General features: G+C 42.9%; 1 protein-coding gene across 1 annotated transcript; it reads right to left on the reverse strand.

The window, feature by feature from the left end:
* Positions 1-1947: 1947 nt before the first annotated feature.
* QSOX2 (quiescin sulfhydryl oxidase 2) lies at positions 1948-22844 on the reverse strand. The gene is made up of 13 exons (XM_027887134.1): positions 22825-22844; positions 22523-22755; positions 18486-18586; positions 17313-17360; positions 16087-16196; positions 15800-15890; positions 14217-14362; positions 13413-13556; positions 11626-11755; positions 9678-9800; positions 8797-8947; positions 5235-5423; positions 1948-3001 (listed from the first exon to the last, which is right to left on the reverse strand). The coding sequence occupies exons 1-13, from the start codon at positions 22842-22844 to the stop codon at positions 2451-2453; spliced, it is 2037 nt and encodes a 678-aa protein (XP_027742935.1). The 3' UTR covers positions 1948-2450.
* Positions 22845-23137: the final 293 nt, after the last annotated feature.

Below are 23137 nucleotides of genomic sequence, written 5' to 3' on the forward strand. Positions count from 1 at the left end.
CATCACCCATCCCCCAGCACAGACTGTGCCGTTACGCAGCCATAAAACGATGCCATTTGTCATGATAAAGGTGGAAAACAAGAACGAGCAAACCAAGATTTACACAACTGAATTCAAAGTGAGGAAAAACCTGCCCAGATGAGGTTGTTGAAGGGAAAGCCTTGGCTGGTTCACTGGCAAGAGCTGGAGCACAGACAAGAAACATCCTAATTTCATCCTTTTGCACTCTTAAAAATCCACTGGAAGTTTGATTATTGGTTCCTTTCGTTGTGTTTGCAGCAATGTGGAAGTTAAAGGTGGGTGGCAAAATCCCCCCCACCTTATTCCAAACACACATTTGCTGATTTTGAAAGGCAAAATCATCCCAAAAAACCTTCATGAGCAGAAGGCGTCAAAGCTAACCAAGTCAGGTCTCTAAATGCGGGAGAATTCCAATCAACAGCAGCAGTGACTGATTTTCAGCAATTCCCACAGCAGGAATTCAACGGTCCCACAGGAAAAGGCCCAGTTTCCTAGATCCAACACTGCTGTGCTGGCTTAGGGGGGTTTTGGGGTGCTTGGGTTTACTTTTAAAAGCTGAATGTCCTTGCCTGTGGGATGAGAACACCTGCCCAGATCAGGTCACTTCAAAGTTGCCTGATTTTCAAAACTAAAGGTGGAATCTCCAGGTTTTCCTCCTTCCTGGGATCTCTCATTGGATTCCCGCCCAAACCAACCTGCACTGAGCCTGTCCCACCTTCTACCATCATTCCAGTTGCTTACAGGGTGTTTTAATATCCAAACCCAGGTGCTGGAGGGAGTCAAAAGCAACAGGGGACAGCGAATCCCCGAAGTTCAATTCTGTTACTCCAAGTGGAAATTGCAGAAACACGTCAGAAATACTCAGTTTTGTGAACAAACAAGATTTGATTATGAAAAAAAAACAAAAACAAAACCCAAACAAACCTTGTGCTTTTTAGATCACTCTTGTTGCCAGGTTTTAAACTTTCTATGCTGGGGCTTTATGAGGGAAACCAGAGGAGGACCCACTAAAGGCATAAACACAGGGAATTGGCCAGAGACTCCTTATTCCTTCTCGTGTAACAGAGGAGCCAGCAAACATTCAATTAAATTAAAAGTTGCATATGTAGAATTGAAAGGAAAAGCCTTTTTATATAACATAATTAATCTGGAGAACTCACTGCCACGAGAAAACATTGAGGCCAAAACCTATTAGGATTAACTAAAGATTAGGTAATGGATAACCAGAACATGCTCAATTACATGGGATAGGATTATAAACTTCACTATCCAGGACGTGAATTATCCCCCCCAGCCAGGATCACAGCAACTCCTATTCCCACTGGTAACTTTAGAGTTGTTTTCAGGGTTTCTTCTAATTGCTGCCCACCAGGCCCCCAGACTGAGCTGTAAAGGAAAATGCCACAATCCCAACCTGCTGCCACCTCCCAGAAAGGAGCAGCTCTGCCCTTCACCTTCAGAGAGCCCTTCTTGACTCCAGCAGGAGAATTCCAGAAGCAGGGAGGGAGGGAAGGGCTGTTCTGTGCACTGCACAGACAATTCACAGCTGGCAGGTGACACTCTGTGAGCTCAGAGCTGGAAATGCCAAGGGAAGAGTTCCTCAGGATTGGCTTCCACCTGGATAACAAGATAATTACTCAGCTATTTTCCTGGTTCATAAATGAGGTGAGTTATCCAATGCTCCATTAGCACATCCAATAGTGGAGCAAGTCAAGCACCAGGTCCAAGTGTGTCCTTGCTCACACCTTAATCTCCAATAAAATGGTGACCATCAGCAATCAGAATCAGGCTGCTAATTGAGACACACTGCCCCAAAACTCACACCCAGGCAGTCACACACACATCCTTGGCTGGAATACACAAGAATGATTTGAACACAGAATGCTTTGCCCTTTAAATATGCCATGGAAATAATGTTTCAGAAAGTCACAGAGGTTTAGAAATGGTTTAATCAGAATAAAACTCGTTTCCTGGAAAAAAAAAAACCCAAACAAAAAACCAACTCAGAATTGAATTCTTGCTCCTCCAAAAGAAGCAGCCAAAGTACCACTGGAACTGTTCAGAACTCGGGGAGGTGAAACCACCTCTGGAATAAACTAAAAAATAAAAATAACCCCTGACTGGAAGTTCACCAAACAATATTCAATTTCCTCCCACGGCAGGCACAGTGGATTGCATAATGCAATGTTTACTCTGACAATGAGTAAAGGATGTCGGTGGTAAGTCATGGAAAAATCTGCACTCGCTGCCACATGCAACGCTCCCTCCAGAGCACAGCCACGTGTGCCTCGGGCTCCCCACAGCCAGCTCCTCACACCCACCACCTGCAAATGCCTCGGGGGCTCTGCCACAAGGAACACTGGGTACAAAATCCCTGATCAGAAAGGTTAAAGCTGTGCCTGGGAACAGCCACGAACACGGAGCACTCCCTACACCGAGGCCCGGGAATACCTCACCTTCCACCTCTTGGACCTCATCCTGAAAAAAAAGTACATGACCATCAGAAACAGGGAGGAGGCCACGTAGAGGATGACACAGAGGCTCATGTCGATGTTGGAGAAGCCAATCCCCAGGAAGGACACGGCCTGCCTGACCTCTTTGAGGTTCACCGAGGCCGCCGCGTTTTTGCCGCTACCTTGGACAGCTCCGGGATTCCCCGCTGGCTTCTCCAAGGCCTTGGAGCCCGGATCTCCCGGGTTTTCCTTCTCCTGGATCTTATTTTCTCTGTTTCCCCCTGGTTTCTTCAGCAGGTTTTTGTCCTTCCCATCCCTGTTGTCTCCCTGCTCGGGGTCACTGGGGTCAGTCTGGCTCTCGGTGTATTTGTAGAGGATGTTGGCACTGTCGTAGTGGGATTTCAGGAACTGCAGGACTTGCTCCTCATTCCAGCTGTGCAGGCCTTTAATTTCCTCGTGACATGCAGGGCAAATGTCTGGAGTCGGCCACTGGACTTTGGGAAATTTCGGATCCTCGGTCAAATCGCCTGATTGGGAGGAGTTAAAAAAAAAAAAACACAGTAAAAATCAATGTCAGAATAAAAATCAGGGAATGAACTGGGGAAAGCTGAAACCCCACAGAGAGCATTTCCCACTCACAATCAAAAAACACCCCCCCACAGCACAAAAATGTTTGTATATGAAACCAAGACAATCACAAGCAAATTCAGGAAGTTTCCTCGGGGATGCACCAATTGTGACCTGAAATATTTCCAAATACAAACACCAAAGGATAATTGTTTGCCTTTTCTCCCAGGAAAAGCTGCAGCCCTGGAATCCCAGTCTGAGCTCCTGCAGTTGCTGCTGTCAGGAGGCAGGAAGGGCCATCTGGGCCCTTCAGGGTTAAACCTGAATTATGGTGCAAAACGAACTGCTCTTTTTTCACTCCGTGCTCTTTAATCCCTGCGTTCTGCCTGGGCTGCAGGAGCAGCTTCAAGGCCAAAGACTCTGATATTTTCATGTTTCTGTGCTGTGAATCATTCCATCCTAAGCTTGCTCTTCCACAGCTGGGCATTATTACCAGAGCAAACTGGTTTTAGCAGTAGAAACACACCCCATTCTTATATTTAAAGATGTATTTTTCAGCTTTTTTTTTTTTTTTTTTTCAGCCTTTAAACCTCTAGTGCTGTCTTGATTTTGATCCAGTTTGGGCATTTCGGACGCTCACAGCTGAAGGCTGGAGCTGGTGTCACGTTTTTGCTCTAAAAAAATAACATTTGAAAATGTTATGTGGATGGAGATAATTTTTGGGGAAAAAACCCCCTGCAAGATAAAGCTGGTTTATTTAGTTGGTGGTTATTAGTACATTAATATTTAAAATGTTTTAAGAAAGACAGACCCTCGTATTATTATTATTATTTTATGGTTTTTTTAAAGGCAGGAAGCTTCCCCACAATTTTGAGTAAAACAGGGATTCAAAGGATGCTTAAAAATGTGTCTTCTTGATATGTACAAGCAAGAGAGCAAATTTGCCTTTTTATCTTCCAGATCACTCAGTAATCAAGTTGTTTCAACAGAGAAAGCAGGAACACAACGAATCATTATGAATCGTGAGGTCACAAACAGAAAATTCCCCGTGCTTCGTGTTTTGCTGCCAAAGAGGGAAATGCTGTCAATCCTGCCCCTTCTAAAGCAACAGGGAATAATCCCCCAGGGCAGAGCCATTTCCAAGCAGCTCCTGCCCCACCCCAAGGTGTTTTCACTGCCCAAACATCATTTCTCACTGGAAGCCACTCGTGTGGCCACAACTCCAGAGCTCTTAAGGCTGAAAATACATCACTGTCCCATGGAGAGATTTTAGCAAACTTCAAAAGCCCACTTTAACACTGTTATTTATTCCAGGGGGTTTCTACTTCTTACTGAAAGGGTATTTTTGCTGGCTGTTGCATCACCCTAAATCAATATCCCTGGGAGTTTTCCAATCCCTTAATGCTCTAAATAAGTGTATTGCTGCACCACTTAGCAAGCCCAAGCCAAGAGGAGTCACCTGGTTCTGCGTTCAGCAATTGGAACCAAAAATTAGGGGGGTGTGTGGGGTTTTTTTTTTTCATTTAAATCCCTTATCATTTCCTTTTCTTCCCCTCGGAGCAAGGAGACCAAACCGTTTGTGCTCACAACAGTATTTAATACTTCATAAATCTGGGGAATTCAGCAGGACCATAACATGAACACAATGTGGCATATTTAAATTGTAACCAATGCTACATTACCCAGATCCATAACAGCAGACAGGGATTTAGTGCAAAGAGAAACCAATTTTCTTTAGTGCTTTAGTTACTTGATACCCCCATAACAGAAGGGATTAAACACAACCAGTATTTTAACAGCACTTTCAGTCTAAGTGAAAACACAATGATCTAGAGGGGGCACAGATTTCCCTCACACACTAATTTTGTTTTATTCCACTGCTGATCTGCCAATAATTCAGGTTCTTTTATCCTGAGAAAGTCTCTTGTTCAATTATATTTTTCCATCCAGCGTCGCTCCAGCATAAAACAAAGCCAGGTTTTCACCTCTATTTAAAGTTTTACAGAAAGAAATGTGATTAATTTTTATCCACTTTCATTGTACCTCCTTAAAAAGGTTTTGATTTGGACTCCAGGAAGATCCTCTCCTCAAGCAACAGGTGAAATTCCAGAAGGAACTCCCTTTGGGAATGGGGTTTTGTCATTATATCCCACAAAGGCACATCAGCAGTCCCTGAGGTGTCTCCCTCCCTACCTGCCAGCCTGTTGTTCACCACGTTGTGCTTCTCCCAGAGCCACAGCACGGCCTTGTCCCAGCTTTTCACGGAATCCATGGACTCCCTGGCCATCTCCTCGAAGTGCTGAGCACAAGCCCTGCACCCAAAGAAGTGGTGGATGTACCTCCTCATCACCTGCAGCACAACTTGGGGGTTGTCCTCGAGACCTGCAACAACACGAGGGGACAGGTTTATTTTGGCCCCCTCTGGACCAACACAGGCACTTCAACATCACAGTGAGCCAGGGGAAAATGTTCCACCACTCTTGTTCTGTGCAAATTTACACCTGGCTCTAAAAACAGCCACTTTTGTAACTTAAAGATACCCAGGGCACAAGTGTCACCACACAGGATCTATATAAAAATAAGTCACAAAGATCTTAGAGAGACTAAAAGCTTCACACAGGTCTTTGAAGAAATAGCCCCTCCCACAAAATACATATATAATATTGTCACTAAGTAGTTCATCTATATTTAAGTAGTTGAGGTGAGACATTTAGAAGCAAAATTATTTGGCAATAAATAGAGCTGAGAGTGCTCTCAAACAGGGCTTTCCACAACACACTGTTTGGAAAGCTTGGCTGGGGTGTCAGACACAACTACCAGGGAATGAGTTTCATGGCATTTATGGCCAGGCACTGAAGTTCTGGCGATCCTTCTGCTGGAAAATCAGGAGTCAAACCCCCCTCAGGTCAGTATTTCCCAAGGTGCCTGTGATGCCTGTGTGTTCCTGAGGAATTTGAGCACCAGAATTTCATTACACTTATTAATCCCACAGCTTTTTTGGCAGGCACCGAATGCACCCCCAGAACAGCTGCTGAGCAACGTTTGCACTTCCAAGAGCGCATCAGGAATCCCTCCTAAAATAAACACAAGCACGTTATTATTCTGTAACACTCATATTTTTACACTACATAGCTAATAATTAATTCTGAAGTAAAAGAAGGTCTCCCCAGATGGAGAACTTTGTGGCCTTTACTGTGTCAGCAGGTAGTTCTTTCATCTCCAAGAGGCTTGAAAACCTGACATAATTTGTTGAAATCCTAATGGTTTCATCTCTGTCTCGCAGAATTTCTGATTCATGCTTAATTGACCCAGTAAATTATGTCAAAATGCATTTAAAAATGTACCGTGTGCTACCAGGAACACACACTTGTCAAATTAAACACATTTTATGGTGCAGATTGATCAAATTACAGCCTCCTGCTGCTGAACACTGGAATAATTTACTATTGCATTGTTTTTTGGAAGAAAAAAAAAAAAGCCTCGAAAAAGCTGCTCAAACTATCAGGGCACTATTGTTATCTGTATAAGAAATACATGTAGAGCTTTATTTAGAATAACATCACAGTATTCTTAAACCCAGCAGCAAAAAGAAGCCTTTAAAGCCAAAAAGAAACCCTAAACAGTAACCAATCCCTCCTCAGCCCCCTCAATATCTGTGATTGAACAGACATGTATAAATAAAAGCTGTGAAATTAAAGCAGATTAAATTACTGTATTAAAAGAAAGGGCTGGAAAATCATTTTGAAAAGTTGAAACGAAATTTCAGGCAGAACAGTTTTATTATTCACACTGAAATATGTATTTAGAAAAAAACCCCACAACACCAAACACAACCAAAGTAACTACCTGCAAATAATTCACACAGAAATTTCATTATATCTGTTAAACTCCTGAAAATTCATTCTGTGGGGAGACCTTTCCAATTCACCACGAGATTAAGAAAAGAATCCAGATAATTCATTATGAAATCCCCAAGCCTGCCTTATTCACACCAACAGATCCTGTTATCAAAAACTCATTCCTTTATAATTAAGTGTGCTCAGGACTCGATGTCTGCAGTCAATTGACACGTCCTGGGGTGTGAGCAGCTCGGATCCCTCATGCTGCAGGTTCAACATCTCCCCCTTCCCCATTCAAATATTCCAAGTGCAGCCCAATAAAGGCATTTTCTCCCTAAACCCACAGCGAGCTCACCCCGAGGAGGCAAAGAAAACAAACACCGCAAAACAGCTCCTTTTGTTTGTTTTTCTTTTCTCAGCCCCCTCGAGATGGATCTTCTATTAACATCTGCCACGTATCATCATCGTGTAATCCTCCTTTCCTCTCTCTCTCCTCCCCAAACTCCCTGCAATTCAGGGTAACCCTAATCTTTAAAGTGGACAAGAAGCATAAAAACCCCTACCTGTGGTGGTGGGCAGGATTAGGGGAGCACATCATGCTTTTTAGTCGATGGGATTTAAGCAAGCAATAAGGAGAGGCAAACCTTCCCCAAGACATAATCCCACAGTCTCAGACTGACCCAATTCTTTGGCTGTAAGAAGTGATCAGCACATCCCTGCCCCCGATTCGCAGCCAGGGTTAGCTGTGCCAAAGAGTTCTCAGGTCCTGCCACGCATTTTTCAACTTCAGGTTTGGGCTCCAGGCTCGAAACACATAATTTAAGGGGTGATTTTGCACTGTTAAATATTGGGAATTTTTTTAGATTTAATCAGGGGACTTTTGCCAAGTGGGACAAAAAGGGAATTTAACTTAATGCAAGTGCAAACCCCTCGAAGTCACAGCACTGAATGGAAGAGATTTAACCCACTGTCCCATGAGAAACAAAGAGAACAACAAAAATAAACAACAGGCTGATTCGCTATCACAAACAACAACAAAAAATCCCTATATAATAATTCTTCCAGGAGAATTATTAAGATTTGAAAGATTTGCAAATAATTCACGGATCTATAGTTTGAAATAATAAAATAATTAGCAACTGGCAAATTGCAGATTTCTGAGGTTTATGGTTTAGGAAAAGTCCACCTAGAATTCTCATATTCCTTGGAAAAGACATTTAAAAGGCTTTAAATGAGAACTAAATAGAATTGTAACCAAATACAGTACTGTCCTGGCAAGAATAAAAATATATGGAGGCCAGTATTTTAGCATTAATAATTCTGTTTTCATTGGGTGAGGAGAATAGATTATATATCCAGCATGTTTCTTAAATGGGAATCATCACCAGAATATTAACACTCTGCTTCACAAGATGCTGCAAGTCTAAAAACAAGCAATTTTACAGAGTGCTGCCAAAGCAGTAAATCACTGCAGAGATTAATGACAGGTACATTCAGCTGAAAATAAAAAACAACAACCCAAAACAGTCATAACATTCAGTATTTAATAAATAACATTACAGAGGGATCAGCTAACGCTTGGACATCCTTTACAGCTACTAAATTCTACGGTTAAATCTCATTCTTCTCAAATTGAATTCCCAGTGTAACCTCAGGTGACCTGAATCATTTTCATCCCTTTTCAGGGAGCTCAGAATTTCTTTTGTTTGAATTTTATTTATTTTTCTTTTTCCCCTCTGCTTTATCACTCCCAGCTTTAGGGCCACAGTCTTTATTTACCGCATTTCCCAGCCAGGAGAAGGGGTTTTCAAAACCTTCCAGCTGCAGCAAAGCTCTGACCCCTGCTGGTACAGACCTGCAGCCACAGATGTATTAACTGAGGATTTAAAAAAAAAAACAAAAAATGCGCTGTTTACCTGTATTTAGCAAGGCTTTTGGTCTCAGTGCAGCTTGGACAGTGAGGGTGTGGAACAGCTTCCAAAGGGAGCAGCTGTAACCTCTCAGCTCTGGTCTGCTGCCCTGGCAGCCAACCCACTGCACCTTCTTGGTGAGAAATATCCCAGAAATCTGGGGAAAAAAAAAACAACAAAACACTTGAAGTAGCTCAACCTGTAAAGTTATTTTTTTAAAAACAGCATGAACAAAACCAACACAAAAATATTGTAGAATTTAATATTATTTCTTCTTCAAACAAACCCACTTTTTATTCCTTACACCCCAAATCCGGTGCAAATGTTTTAGTTTCGGAGTTTTCTCTCTCTGCTTCCCAAAACACTCAGGAGGTTTCCAAATTTCAGAGGGCAAATAGGGAGGGAAGATTCTTATTCATTTCTGTCACAGGGTTTTGATTGCCAGAGTGGGATGGGATTCCAGTAAGGCCTTGGTATGCCAGGACATGAAAGAATAATTCAGGAATAACGCCCATTTCAGTGGGTGAATCTCCCAGAGAATCCTGCTGATAACAGGCACAGCAAAGCCCAAAATATGCCCTGGGAATCTGGGATCCCTGGAAGCTGACATTAGGGAACACACATTGCTTGCTCATTCTAAACCCAGCCAGGCTTGTGGATTTCAATTCTCTCATTTCAATTTCTTCATTGTGGATTTTTTTTGTTGTTGATGTTGTCGGCTTTTGTTTTGTGTTTTTTTCTGGTAATGATTTCACTTTATTTTCGTTTTAACCTTCTTATAACTCCATTATGACTGAGGGACCATCAGTAAGTGATGTCTTAGATTTATAGAGAATCTTATCCTTTACTAATGCTGCATTTTCTGCTGGGAACTGGCACCAGCTTACCCGCATTTTGTTGTTGACCAGATCCAGAATAGCATCATAAGGGATTTTGTCTAATGGAAGGCTCACCAGCCACTCTTGCAAGGTCTCTAACAACTTCACCACAGGCTGACGGCCAGGAAAGAGCTGAGAAGAACAAAAATAAAATTTAAAAAAAAAAAATCAAGGAAAACAATTTTTTAAAGCCCAAATCCCATCACCAGCAAGACACTTCTGTCGTCGTCTAAACGTTTTCCTGCCTTTCAAATGCTTTCAGATTATAAGCAAATTAACTGCTTGTTCTGCTTCCAGTGAAAAGCCATCTCACACTGAGTTGGGCTGACAAAACTAACAAGTTTTATCTGCAAAATATTAAAATGGAAGGGACTGAAGAACGAGCAGGAGTTGCATGGAATAACTTTGGCCAGGTTACCCAGAATTTCACGTTGGGGTAATTCAGTTCAGGGGGTGGCTCAGAACAAAGGTGACACCTCAGTGAATCAGGGAGGCTGAAACCTTTCTCACTTTTAGAAGACCAATCACAAAAAACGAGTTCTTTTTGGCCAGATTTCTGTCAGTTGAGGAGCTGGTTATCCAGAAGAGCATTTTCCTTCTCATATGTGTAAGAGTGGTTTCCAAAGGGATTTGGAAACAGTGTTTTCCTCAGCTTGGAACTTACAGAAGCCACAGAAGGGTGTGAGGGACTGCAATTCAGTGGTGAGGCCGTGATTTTACACCAGAAATGGTTATTTTGCTTTAATTAGGGCTGTGATTGCTACAGAATTGAGTTGAGTGTGCCCATCAGCCTTTAGGGAATAAGATTTGAGCAATGAGAATCCCCCAAGTAGGGAACCAGAGATCTCTGTGACTTTGGGTTGATCCTCATTAGAACCAGGAGCAGAGTATAAAAGATTTCCTACCAAAATCACCTACAAATCACGAAGAGGAGATACAAGGAAAATGTTACATCACCAAAATAAATGCAAACCTGCAAGGCCACCCTGCAAGGGCAGGTGGAGCTGAGCAGGGGCCCAAAAGAGAGCATTCCCAATTTCTGCACTACTAACCAGGGAAGCAAATGACATCAGCTGGCCAGGGGCCATCAGGAAGAGCAGAGGATGTTTTAGGGATAATATGATGGAAAGATTAGCACCACACTTTCTTAAAGAAATGAGGCCAGTGAGAGATTTCTGACCTCTGATGGCTGCAGGGGGGGGAAAAAGGGGGGTAAGAAACTGTCTGTCTGATTTTCAGATAAATCCAGATATCTGGAAATGGTTCATATAGGCCTTATTATTCCCTTAATAGTTATTGATTCACTTTTTTAAAATAAAACATAGTGGTAGCTACACTGTAAGCAAATATAAAGAGACATTGGTCACTTCAGTAAACTGGCATTATAAAGTGAAATTACTTCAATTTTTTTTAATTCCCTATATTACAAATGTAACACATAAGCATTTTTATTTTTTAAAGACTCATTAATATTCAATGCCTCCATTATTTTGAAATAATCGGTTAAATTCAGTACCTCAGTTATATTCCAAATTTAGACAGAATCTGCTAAGATCTCTAGACAGAACACCATTTGCCAAGTGTGCATTAACGAAATCCAAAAGTCAAGAATGAAAAACAAATTGTTTTAATCCCACTGAGTTCCAATAGCTACTTATCCTGAAAATCTGATAAATGGACTATATTTACAGTGGCTGTTCAATATGCTGCAGACTACTTAAGCTTTATTTAATTTTGAGCCTTCTAAGATTAAATTAAAATGCATTTTAACCCTGTAAGTCTGTCACAACAGCACAAAATACCTCAAAAACAACACGTAAACAAACCCACAAAACTCCTTTTTCCCCTATCGAGGACACACAGATTTAAACATCCCGAGAGACCTTTGCCCCATAATAAACTGATGACGGTCAAACCACTTCATTCTCACAAATAATCAACGACTAGAAGTGTGTACCTTGGCAGAGATGGTGACAAAATCCTTGAAGGTCCTGAGCTCAGCTCCCTCCAGCGTCTTGTGCGTGGCGAGTTCCACCCTGAGCAGGAAATGCAATCCCGACTCAAGGTCAGCCATGTACAGCTTGGTCCTGGAAAACACACAAATCATGGGGGGGACAAACCTGGCAGTTTTTCTTTTTGCTTCTTTTCTCCCCAGCCACGAAGATAAAATTGATGGAGAGAGGCGTCATTAAAGCCTCAGTCCCGCAGTGACTGCAGTTACCCCACCCCGGGTTGGTGTCATTGGGCTCTTTCATTCTCCTCAGGGTTTGGATAAACAAAGCACAATCACATTGCAGAAAGTTGGTTTTTTTAATATTTGACTAAACTTTTCTGCCTCCCAGGCAGCCTTTACCTTGCCATGAAATTATAGCCCTGGCACTGTCAGCAAGGAAATGAAGCGGTGCAAGGAAATTACAGCTTCTCTGCTGGGGTGGCCACAAACAGCAAAATGGCACGGGATGGACAGTGTGATGGACAGCAGTGGATTAAACACAGAGCAGGGCTGAAAATGGCACTGGTGGAAAGGACCGGGGTTAGAAATCCTCTCCCAAAAGCAGCAGTTTTACCGCAGGTCCTTCCTGTGTGAGTTAAACCACACTGGCTGATTGAACGAGGCACCTTGGGGCAGGTCAAAGCAAACCACGTAAAACGAATAGTTTTAAAAGTTCCTTCTCACAACCAATCATCTTCATAACAAAAACCACTTTACAAAGTACAAATACATCAAGCACAGCCCTCCCCCAGCTTTCAGTGCTGCCAGAGCATGGACTTAAGCCAGTGTGAGACAGAGCAATGGCACTGAAAAAAACAGAATTTCACTTGGGGAATAGTTAAAATTTCTTGTAAGAGCTCAGCAGCACTGTTGTTCCTAAAGCAATCATTCAAGAAATTGGCTGGCCCCACCTCCTAAATTACACACAGGAAAGAACATATTAAAGTACAGAATATTCTATATCTTAACAGCTCAAACTACAGAGTTATTCTGAATCTACCTCCTTAATTAACAATGTACTCACTTAAATTTAAAAAACCAGCAAAATTCTGCATCAAGTTTCTTATTTAAAAAGACAACCACGTGAATGCAGGAGGTTCTCCCAAAGGATCCTGTTTAGGAGGTACTTGGACTGGAGATTCATGTCCCCAGGATTCGGCCTTGCTGGAAAGCAGCTCAATTTAACTAAGTTGTTTTGCTATGAGAATGTTTCATATAAAGTACTTTCTAATAGCCATTGAAAGAAGATGACACTAATAGTGTCTCTGAAAGGAAAATAAGTACTAAATTAAAGCACTCAGTCCTCCATCTTTCCATCTAAAGATGCTGAGGGATTATCTCTCTGCAAAGGCTTTACATCCTCCTCTCGCACAAAGAGAGGAAGAGGGTGAAGATAAACCTTTGGGATTTGGGATGATAAACATCTTTTTCCAGTGACTTTAGTATTTTCTGTTATACTTGCGTTTGGCAGCACTTTTTAGTGGGCACTGCTTCAACCGTTACACACACAGAGAACTCTCCTTTTCTACAGCTTTTTATTTTACTGTTCAGTTTTACTTCCTGAGGTTTTCCAACAATTCACATCACTGATTTATACATTTCAGGCAATGGGCAATAAGCTCTTCATATTTTGAAGGTTTTATTATAAATTACAGCACAGCTTCCCACAGGGAAAAAAAAAACAACCAAAAAACCTGCAAAGTAAATTTTAATAACCAAGTATTGATCTGAAAATCAAGGGGATCACTTACTTATCAAACTCTTTCCACACCTTGATTTCTGTGCCCTCCTCTTTGTTTTCTTGAGCAGGAAGCTGCAGTGGCAAAAGGAGTTTTTTCCTCACCCCTGGCAGTGACTTTAAATATGAAGAAAAGAAAGACCGGAGAGGCTTCAAACTGCGCATAAACAAACACAAACAAAGGGAGATTACTTTTAATCTCAGACTGAGTAGATGTCCAAAGGAAACTGGGATATTTATAAAACAAGATATTCGCTCTGGTTCGTGTTTTCCAGTCCTAGAGCAGCACGGTGTGTTTCCATACAAAGTGAAGTGAAATAATGTTCAATTTAGCAACAGCAATTTGGATTAGTGGCGTGAAATTCCATTCAAAATAATAAAATCCATTCAAAATAAGAACAAATAACGCTCACCAAAACATTTGTTCACTTTACACAAAAAATGTTCACATGGAATGAGTATTTTGACTTAGAATCAAGCCTTTTTTAAGAACTTTGATGCTTCATTTATTTTTCTCCACCTTTATTCCTAAGTTTTTCCCTTTCAGATGTATCACAGTAATAAATTAAAGCTATAAATAGGCAACAGGGGTAAGTAAAAGCAGTATTAGGTTTCTTATTGATAAGACAGGTAACACACAACATCAGTCAGTGCAGTGCACTGATGACACGCCAGGACACAAGGTCATTATTCCAGGCTAAAGGATGACACAGAATAATTTGCTTTGTGTGAAAGGAATCCATAGAAGTTTGTTGTTGTTTTTTTTTTTATAACTTAAATGAACCTCCTCATACTGCTCTGACAGTTAATGACTTACTTGTTAATTAAGCCATGGGACCCGTTGGGTTGGATCAAGTAGCAGGAGGGCACTGAGGGAACCCCCAGTTTCTCCAGGAAAGCCTTGTCAGAATTCAAGGCCCTCCTCACCACGATGTTTTCATACTGGATCAAGTCCAAGATCACCTGGGTGACAAAAAAGATGGCATGAATTACACATTGACCAAGGAATGTAGGACAAAACACAGAAATGGGTGAAGTGCATCAGCCTTTAAGGGCATCCTAAAGTGTTTGCCAAAGAAGTGCAGCTATGAGTGTTCTGTGCACAGTAACAACTGCACTGAAAGAGGATTTACTCTTCTCTGGAAATTATTACTCCTATCTTCCTCTTTTTTTATTATTTTCCTTGGTCTCTCCTGGTCTTTCCTTCCATCACAGTGATGACACGTGGCCTTCCCTTCTTCAGGAGCTGGGACTCCTGTTAGGTTTGTCCATATTGTCTTATATTGTAAACATGAAAACAGTGTTATTTTCTATTTCACTATTTCTATTTCTATTCTATAAAGCTAAAATGCTACATGACAAGAGCAAATATCTTTTCCTCTGAAGGCAGACTCCACTTTGTGTTAATCAGATGACTCTCAGTCTTCCTCTGCAGCAGCAGGTAAAGAAAAAAAAAAATCAAAGCAAGTGTGATAAAAAGCTAAAGAACTTTATAATCTTCTCATTTCTTTTCTTCAGTAATGCTCCCTTGTATCAACACAGCAGCTTCCAAAAAAAAATGCCTGGAAGCAGAGCAGCCTGCTTCCCAAAATGATTCTCCCTTTTGGCAGCACCCCCTGCTCCCCTCCTGCAACTGGGCCATCTCAGCATCAAACCTAATTAGAAACATTTTGCAGACATTGGATGTTTCTACACAGATTAAGCCCAGATAATTATGCAATTTATTTTCTTCACTTATCCTAGATCTTGGCAGGAAGAGAAAAGCAGCAGTTCTCTAAGCTAACAGCAGGCTCATTAGGTGGGGAAAAGATGCCAAACCAAATATTTTATTGATGGAGTGGCGAAAGCAGAAACCAAAGACTTCAACTTCCTCCATGTCTCAGAGATGTGAAAATAATCTCATGCTATCATCCTAATTTAGAACAGAGTTTCCCAAAATTTACATGTGAAGAAAGGGAACCAGAGATTTTAGATCATTATTGACAGTTGAAATCATAAAAGTTGCCCAGGAGAACGAATATCCCAAATGGTTCTCCAGCAGTAACAAAATAGTAACATAATCTGACGGTATTTTTCCTGTGATCTTCTAAATCCTGAAAAAAAAAAAAAAAAAGGACTGGGCTAACAGTGAAGTTGATAAATTAATCTTCCACTGAGACATGAATGGAAGAAGTCAACATGACATCACATTCTTTTGTGAGCGAGTTCCTCTGTGTGACCGAAGCACCGCCCTAGAAAATCCCTTGGCTTTGTGATCCCTCCAACAGGCATGACCTGCCCTTTATGACCCTGGAATTCAGTCCTGGAAAGGGTTTGTTGCTTGGCTAAATAACCCAAAATTCAGCTGTGTTGTGCCAACATTCATTCCAGGACCTCCTGGGGTTCAGAAGGCACAGTTACCTCTCGTCCCACGTAGGAGCTGTTGCTTTCAAACACAATGGCAGTGTAGTGGTGGCTGTTCTTGTCAAAAAGAGAAGTGATATCACTGGACCTTTTAACAAAAGAAAAGAAAAGAAATTCAGAGTGCAACACACCCCCCGATATTTACGGAATTTCCTTTTGCAACCTCACAGCAGAAGTGACAGTAGGGGAAAAAAACCCCTCGCTTCACCTTTAATAGGACCTTTTGTATTTTATTTAATTAACTCAGTGACCATAAACAGCTCCATTTGCAACAAGGAACTCACCAAACTGGGTCCAGTGGTGGGCAAGCAGGTGGTCTGACCTCCTGGGAATGGTTCTGGAGGAAGTCAATCATCATCTGACGGACTGTTTGCAGCTCTCTGTCGGCTCCTGCGGAGAACAGGTCACAAAAAACACAACCCCTTCAGGAACTGCGGGGAAGTGACTCCCAAGGAGGTTTCCTGGTCCTGTGCAGGGAGGTTTTCTCTTGCTGTACTTTGTCAGGTTTTTGTTTTAAATTCAGACTCACAACCCAGAACACTATTTGGCTGAAGAACTAAGGATTGAGTTGCAGGATTGCATTTTAATGTTAATATAAGATCATATTTAAAAGCTGTATTCCCACCCCAAAATTAATACAACTTCAAGGCTTTTCCAAATAGACCCATCTGCCCGCCTGGCTGATTTTTCTCTTCAAATAATGCTTGATTCTAAATTTGTGCTCATTTTCACAATGGTTGGTGTGGGCACCTTCAGGAGCTTTTTTGCCATAAGGGTATTTATTAATCATTAATGAAAAGGTGTATCAATCCTACCAAAAGGGCCAGGTAACAATTTGAGGAAATAACTGGAGCGTGAGAATATTTGATTTGCTTGAAGAGAAGCCAACGAAAAAGCAGGAGCTGCCCCAAATGCCAAAAAGCAGCAGGTGCCAGCGTGGCTCCCCTGGCCAGGAAGGGTTAATGGTGCAGGTGGTCTCTCCTCTGACCTCTGGCCTTTGAAATGTTAATCCACTGAAAGACACAACATCACTTTTGTGCCAGACAAACCAGCTCAAGCTGTGATCCTGTCACACGGGGGGGGATAAGCCTGGGTTCAGTCAGGCAACATCTGAATTGCTCTCCCAGTGCCATCCAGGATGCCTGGAAAGTGGCTTGCTGGAGTCAGGATCCAGCAAATTGGATCTCCTGCTGATGAGGTGTGAGGTGGAGGAAAAAGAAAAAAAAAAAGGGAATTTTAAAAAAATTATCAAGACATTTGGGGTAATTAAGAGCTTTATTTAAAAGAAAAATGAGGAAAGTGAGCCCTAAGTTCTGGAACAAATGTTTTGCCTGCCTAAAATTGTGCCTAATATTCCATTTTGGAATATCCTGCCTTGAAAAGCTATTTAGTGCCCATCCCATCTCTGTCCAAACTAATTGACAGGCAAAGTGATTTTGCTTGTGGTGTGACACATCCCTGGCTCACAGGAGAACTGCCCTGGGATTCCTTACAGTTGGATATTCTTACCTTGATAGCTTTCTCCTGTAGTAAACTGCTTTGTAAATGCTTTGAAGTACTGTGGGGGAGAAAAGAAAAGTCACTCTATCAGGCAAAACCAAGAATGGCTTTCAAATTTTTACTTTTCCAGCTCTAACTACGAAACATCTTTATCTTGGAGTTTTCCCTCTAAATTTATGAGCTCCAAAGAGCTGTTTCTCACTCATATGTACCATTCAGAACTCTGATAACGATAAAGCCAATTTAGAGGAAAAATACTGCAAACATTAACCCAGATGAAGTGATTCAAAAAAATCTGTGTTATCATCTCTGTATATGCTTGGAACACAATTCACATTTTCCCAACTCCCTCCAGTGGTTAAACAGGAGATCTAAGGGAGCTTGGCCACCTTCTGCTCTGGAAAATAAAATGGAAAAATAAAGGCTGTGTTCCAATTTACACCTAAAACTTTAAAAATTAAAAAAAAAATATTGTTTTTTCTAACAGGGTAAAAGATCACAAATCCTACAGTGAAATGGCTCCTGTTCCCCCTCATCACAAACAAAGTTTATTCAATCCTCTCCATCCACCACATTCTGCTCAGCCTTACAGTTAATAATGTGACGATACAGACTGACAGAGACAGAGAAGGTAAAAACTGCATTTAGATTTAAAAATGAACAATGGTAGATACTTCTGGTTAACACAAGATCCTTTCAAAAGCCAGTTTAGGCAAATTATGAAATTAATTAGGAAAATAGTGAATGATCAATCAAGGGGAAATTTTAAATTGGTCATGAAATCAACTGTTTTCATGAGGTAATTCCCATGAATATCCTTTGCTTTCACACCTCAAAACTAAAAACAATATCGATAATCACGAACATCTGAATTTGAAAAATATTTGTACAAGTTGTTGTTATCTAATGAGTCTATTAAAACCAAGTGTTATATAAATGAAACAACACAGTATTTTGTGTGACAGTCTTCCAGAATCAGAACTCCTGCTCTAAACAGCTGCATCACCTCTTGCATTCAGCAAAAAAAAAAAAACTCAAATTAATCTGTTATCCAGTTTGCAGTTTTCTCAGAAAAAGCAAAGTAAAAGTCCAGCTAAAGAAAAACGAGTTATACATAATTTCATGGGTTTAATGCCTACAAAACATGTCTTATTTACCCAAGGCAGGATGTTGTGCCACTTACCCTGAAGGTGGGGTAATAGTGAATCTCGTATTCCTTGCAGGTCTCATAGTTCTCCTCCTCCCCGCAGTCCAGCACCCCAACTCTGATTGCAGGTTCCCAGTCTGAAAACAAAGACACCTTTCCATTTTCAGCAGAAGTGATCAGGGATCCCAGCTGATGGATTACCCTGCTTCCCAGGGAAAGCAGGAACAGGACTCTGACAGATTTCAGTGGCACAAAAATCCAGCCCTCTGTGGATGCTCATTTGCTGCTCATTTCCACCCCCGAGGGTAACACAAGCTCCTGATTTTTCAAAGAACTAAAACCTCCCTGTTTCTCTTGGTTGCATCAGGATTTTAAATGCACCTAAACAAGAGGAATCCCAACAGGCAGCGCAGCAGTTCCAGGGCTGAAGGCATTTTAGTGAATCCAGGAAGACAAAACTGGGGTCATCCCATCAGGACCCTGGATTGAATTCCCCAGCTTTCTCCATTAGCTATGCTCATAAAATGAGGCATGCAGAAAACAGGACTGAATCAAATTAATCCAGCAGTTACTCATCCACATGGCTGTCAATTACTAACCCATAAATTCGATGCTTTGGTTTTTTTTAATAAGCTGTTTTTTTTCTCAAAGTTACGATTTTCTGAGAGGCCTCAGGATTACACACAATCCCCCAGCTCATGCAGTGGCTGCTGAAAGTTGTCTTTATCCATCAGCATTGTTCAGAAATACATGAGATATGCCTCAAAAAACACCTGAATTTTAACCAGAGTGCTAAATAGTGGAGTTTGAGCATCACTGTGAGTTTTCTTTATACACGTTTCAAAGCAGTAACCACAAGAGTTCAAGTATTTCCATAATATACGTATGTATCTTCAGTAAGAGCTTTCAACTCACTTACAGCTTTTTCCTTCTCTTTTTGCTGGGAACTTATCTTTTTGAGCCAGGCTGTGCTGCAGCAATCACTTTAAGGAAGAACCACTCCAAGGGAATCCTCAGACAGTTCCTTTTTGAAGCAAAGTTAAATCAAACCAGCCATGGGCAGAATGTCAAGGTTCCCCCCCGCCCCCAATTCCCAAGTATCAATAAAACTTAAAAAGCACTAAAATCAAACTTGCTTTTACAGCAAAGAGCAGGAAAGCTTCGTCAAGTTCAAGAGCTGCTTTGCCAAAGTGCTTTTGAAACTTAGCTTGACCTTTATTTGTCTTCGGAGGAGATGGGGCAGCTGAGGGGAGAGTTTTGTGCCGAACGTGCCAAGAGCTGAGCGGGCACCAGGAGACCCCCCCCCCCCCAAAACGTGCAGGAGCAGATGGGCACCTATTCACAGCAGCACAAAGGACACAACAGTCCATTTCATCAACCAAAATGCAAAATACAAAAGGAAAGTTTGGCTTCTGGGTATCTCTGCCATTCAACTTCCAGCACTCCTCCTCCTTTTTCCACCTGTCTGGATCCTCCTCCGGGCCATGAATAGGAGCTCTGTGATCCCAGTGCAAATAAACCCCACACAACAAAGCACCCCCCAGCCCAGCTAAACCCCCGGGTTAAAGAGCACCAGCTGGGGACTGTGTCGCTCAGCATTCCTGCTGCTGGAAAAGCAGCTTTTCCTTTCTCAGGGATGCCAATGTCACTGGAGAGCACAGCCCACACTGTGCAGTTTACACGGCCACTGCAGCCTGGTCCTGATTAATTTTAAATTAGCATGAGCAGTTTTGAAACAGTGACTCACAAGCCATGTGAAAAAGGCAGGGGGGTGACACATTAACCAGCACAACTTCTGTTCATGCCAAACAAGTTCCAGTGAATGACAGGACTGTCTCGGACAAACTGGAATCCACAGGTTGGTCAAACCTCCCACTTGAGAAAGGCTACACAACACTGTTCCTATTTTTGAGGAGGATTGTGTTCTGCTACGAAATCTGCAATGGTTGTATTGCCAAGATTTAACTTAAAATGAGAAACAAAATACAAATGAAGTCTATTAGCACAGGTCTTTTATGGACAAAGCAGTAGCAACCAATTGAACTGGATTTTGTTTGGATACCAAATCAGCAAACACATCCACAGCGATCCAGGAGTTCCCTAATGTGAAAAGAACCTGCATCCTCAAGGAAAGCTTTAATATCCTAGCAGAGGAGTAAATATTTTTGAAAAAATAAATGTTGAGACAGCCTAAGTGGGCAAAATGTTCTGGGTTTGGGTTTTTTTGATGAAGCTCCCAATGAAAAGTGTGCCTGTTCTCAGCCTCCTCCTAAAATCCATTCATTCCAACCTGAAAGTGGAAACATTTTCCTGACAAGTAACACCAGAAGCCAATTGCATTTGCTGGCAGTGCCAACGTCCACAAATATCAAAATCCACTTTCTAAATGAAAGTCTTCATAAAAATTCAAAGGACTAAAGAGGAGAGAGGCCTTTAAGTGGTTCCAGCAATACAAGTGTATAACAGAATTTGCAGTTATCATGGCTGTAGATGAGAAAGAAAATACATATTTGAAGAAGTCATTACAAATTACAAAGGTATCCCACTGCTGTATTAATATATAAACATGTCCCTGTTTTATTTTGACAAAAGCTCTGGTCAGTTCAGGCTCTTCATGACCTTCACTGCAGTGCTCAAACACTTCCTTGTTACTTCAAAGAAGAAGAAAACCTAACATATTTTGGCCAGAAGCAAATCAAAGCAGTAGTGAAAAATCTTACACAAACCTATGCAGATTAACCAGGAAAAAAGCCACTGCTTTTCTAAACAAGCCCCCCAAGGAGCACTTGGACTGCTTTGAAACCATGACTGCTCCGTTCTCCTCTGGTTTGGAGCCTCTGCTCATCAGACAGAATTCCTCAGTGCATGGTGAGTTCCTCAGGACCTATTTTTGGGTGGGCCTTCATTTCCACAGATCTAAAGCCATGTACATCTAACACTGCATCTCCTGGTAGTTGTTAACACTTTTCAGGCTGTCAGAGAAGAGCCAGAGCTCTTCACTCCCTCTCAAACTGAAACCACAAGGGCATTAGAACTGCTGTTCCATCCTGGAAAGATCTCTTGGGTGAAATGCTAAATTAAGAATAGTTCAAAAGCCTTTTACACCACTATGTTAAGAATAACATTTCGTTCAAATTTGAGCTCTGGTTTTCTCCCCACCAGAGGTACTGAATGTACCCAGTACCTGAGGGGCCTGTTTGTTCCCTTACACACATAAAAACAGAGTAAAACACTTCAGCACCTGCCAAAAAAACTGAGCAGGTTGACACAGCAAGGCAGGTCTCTCAGTACAAACAGTGGAGGCCACTACTTCTTTTTAATTCACTATGTGATAAATCTGAAAACCTGCTTCTCACTTTGCTTGATTTTTGAATTATTTCCTGGTGTCCTCTTCCCCCTTCTAGACCATCCACACTGTGATGAATTTGCAAGATATAGATCAAACACATTCATGGTCCTTCCAGTACCACAATATTTTTTATTTAGCTTCCCAAGTAGGCCGTTCCCTTTACAAAACATTCAGAAGATAAATATTTTGCCTCCAAGAGTTCAGTCTAAACAAACCTCCCGTGGGCACACGTGGATGCTCACGCGTGTGAACCCCGCAGCTGGATCACTGCGTGTGAGGTGATGTTTTACCTCGGGATTCCCACGAAACCTTTAATTTGGGGATGTGCTACCACCACCCATGCCTTGCTCTGTTCCCACGTGCCATCCTAGCAGCGTGGGACCACCAGGGAAGCGGGATGAGGGGTGATGCTCACACAGCAAGGTACCAAAAGGAAAGTGGGCTGAGGGGTGATGCTCGCACAAGGTACCACCAGGGAAGTGGGATGAGCGGTGATGCCCACACTCAGAACACCACCAGGGCGCTGGGAGGAGGGGTGATTCTCATACACCGAGGCCCCACGGCTCCCACACCCACCACCTGGCCACGCGTGGCCGGCCCGCACAGCCCAGGGGTGACAACGCGCCCGAGGCCCCGCGGCCCCCCAGCCCAGCGCGGCCCTGCACCGGGCACCGGGCACCGGGAGGCCGCGCTCAGGGCGGCCGTGACCCGGTCCCAGCCTCACCTTTGACGTCCCCCGCCAGCGCCCGCCAGGTGGGAGCGAAGGCGATGCAGTGGCCGCAGGACGAGCTGTAGAACTGCACCACCCAGGCGGCCGACGAGTTGAGCAGCGCCGGCCGCACCGAGCCGGCCGTCAGCACGGTCAGCGGGTCGTGGCCGGGCCGGTAGAGCCGAGCGGCCGCGGCCGCCGCCAGGAGCACCGGGAGCAGCAGTGGGAGCGGCACCGGGAGCGGGAGCAGCGCCCGCCGCCCCCCGCCCGCCGCCGCCATGTTGGGACGCGCGGAGAGGGGCGGGGCGGGGCCGCGCCATAGCAACGCGCCGGCCATGGCGGCACGGCCTGAGGGGTGGGATGGGAGCCATGAGGGCAGAGAGGGCTGTGCCATGTCCTGAGGGCAGCGAGGAGTGCCCCGTGTCCCTGTGAGGGCAGAGAGGGCTGTGCCGTGTCCTGAGGGCAGCGAGCAGTGTCCCCTGTCCCTGTGAGGCAAACCATCAGTGTCCTGATTCCCTGTGAGGGCAGCGAGGAGTGCCCCGTGTCCTGAGGGGAATGAGGACTCTCCTGTGTCCTGAGGGAAGCCAGGAGTGTCGCCTGTCACCTGAGTGTCTCGTGTCCCCTGAGGGC

This window comes from Empidonax traillii, unplaced genomic scaffold (assembly GCF_003031625.1).
Source record: "Empidonax traillii isolate 1590-97213 ecotype Southwest subspecies unplaced genomic scaffold, ASM303162v1 scaffold204:size1584377, whole genome shotgun sequence".
NCBI lineage: Eukaryota > Metazoa > Chordata > Aves > Passeriformes > Tyrannidae > Empidonax > Empidonax traillii.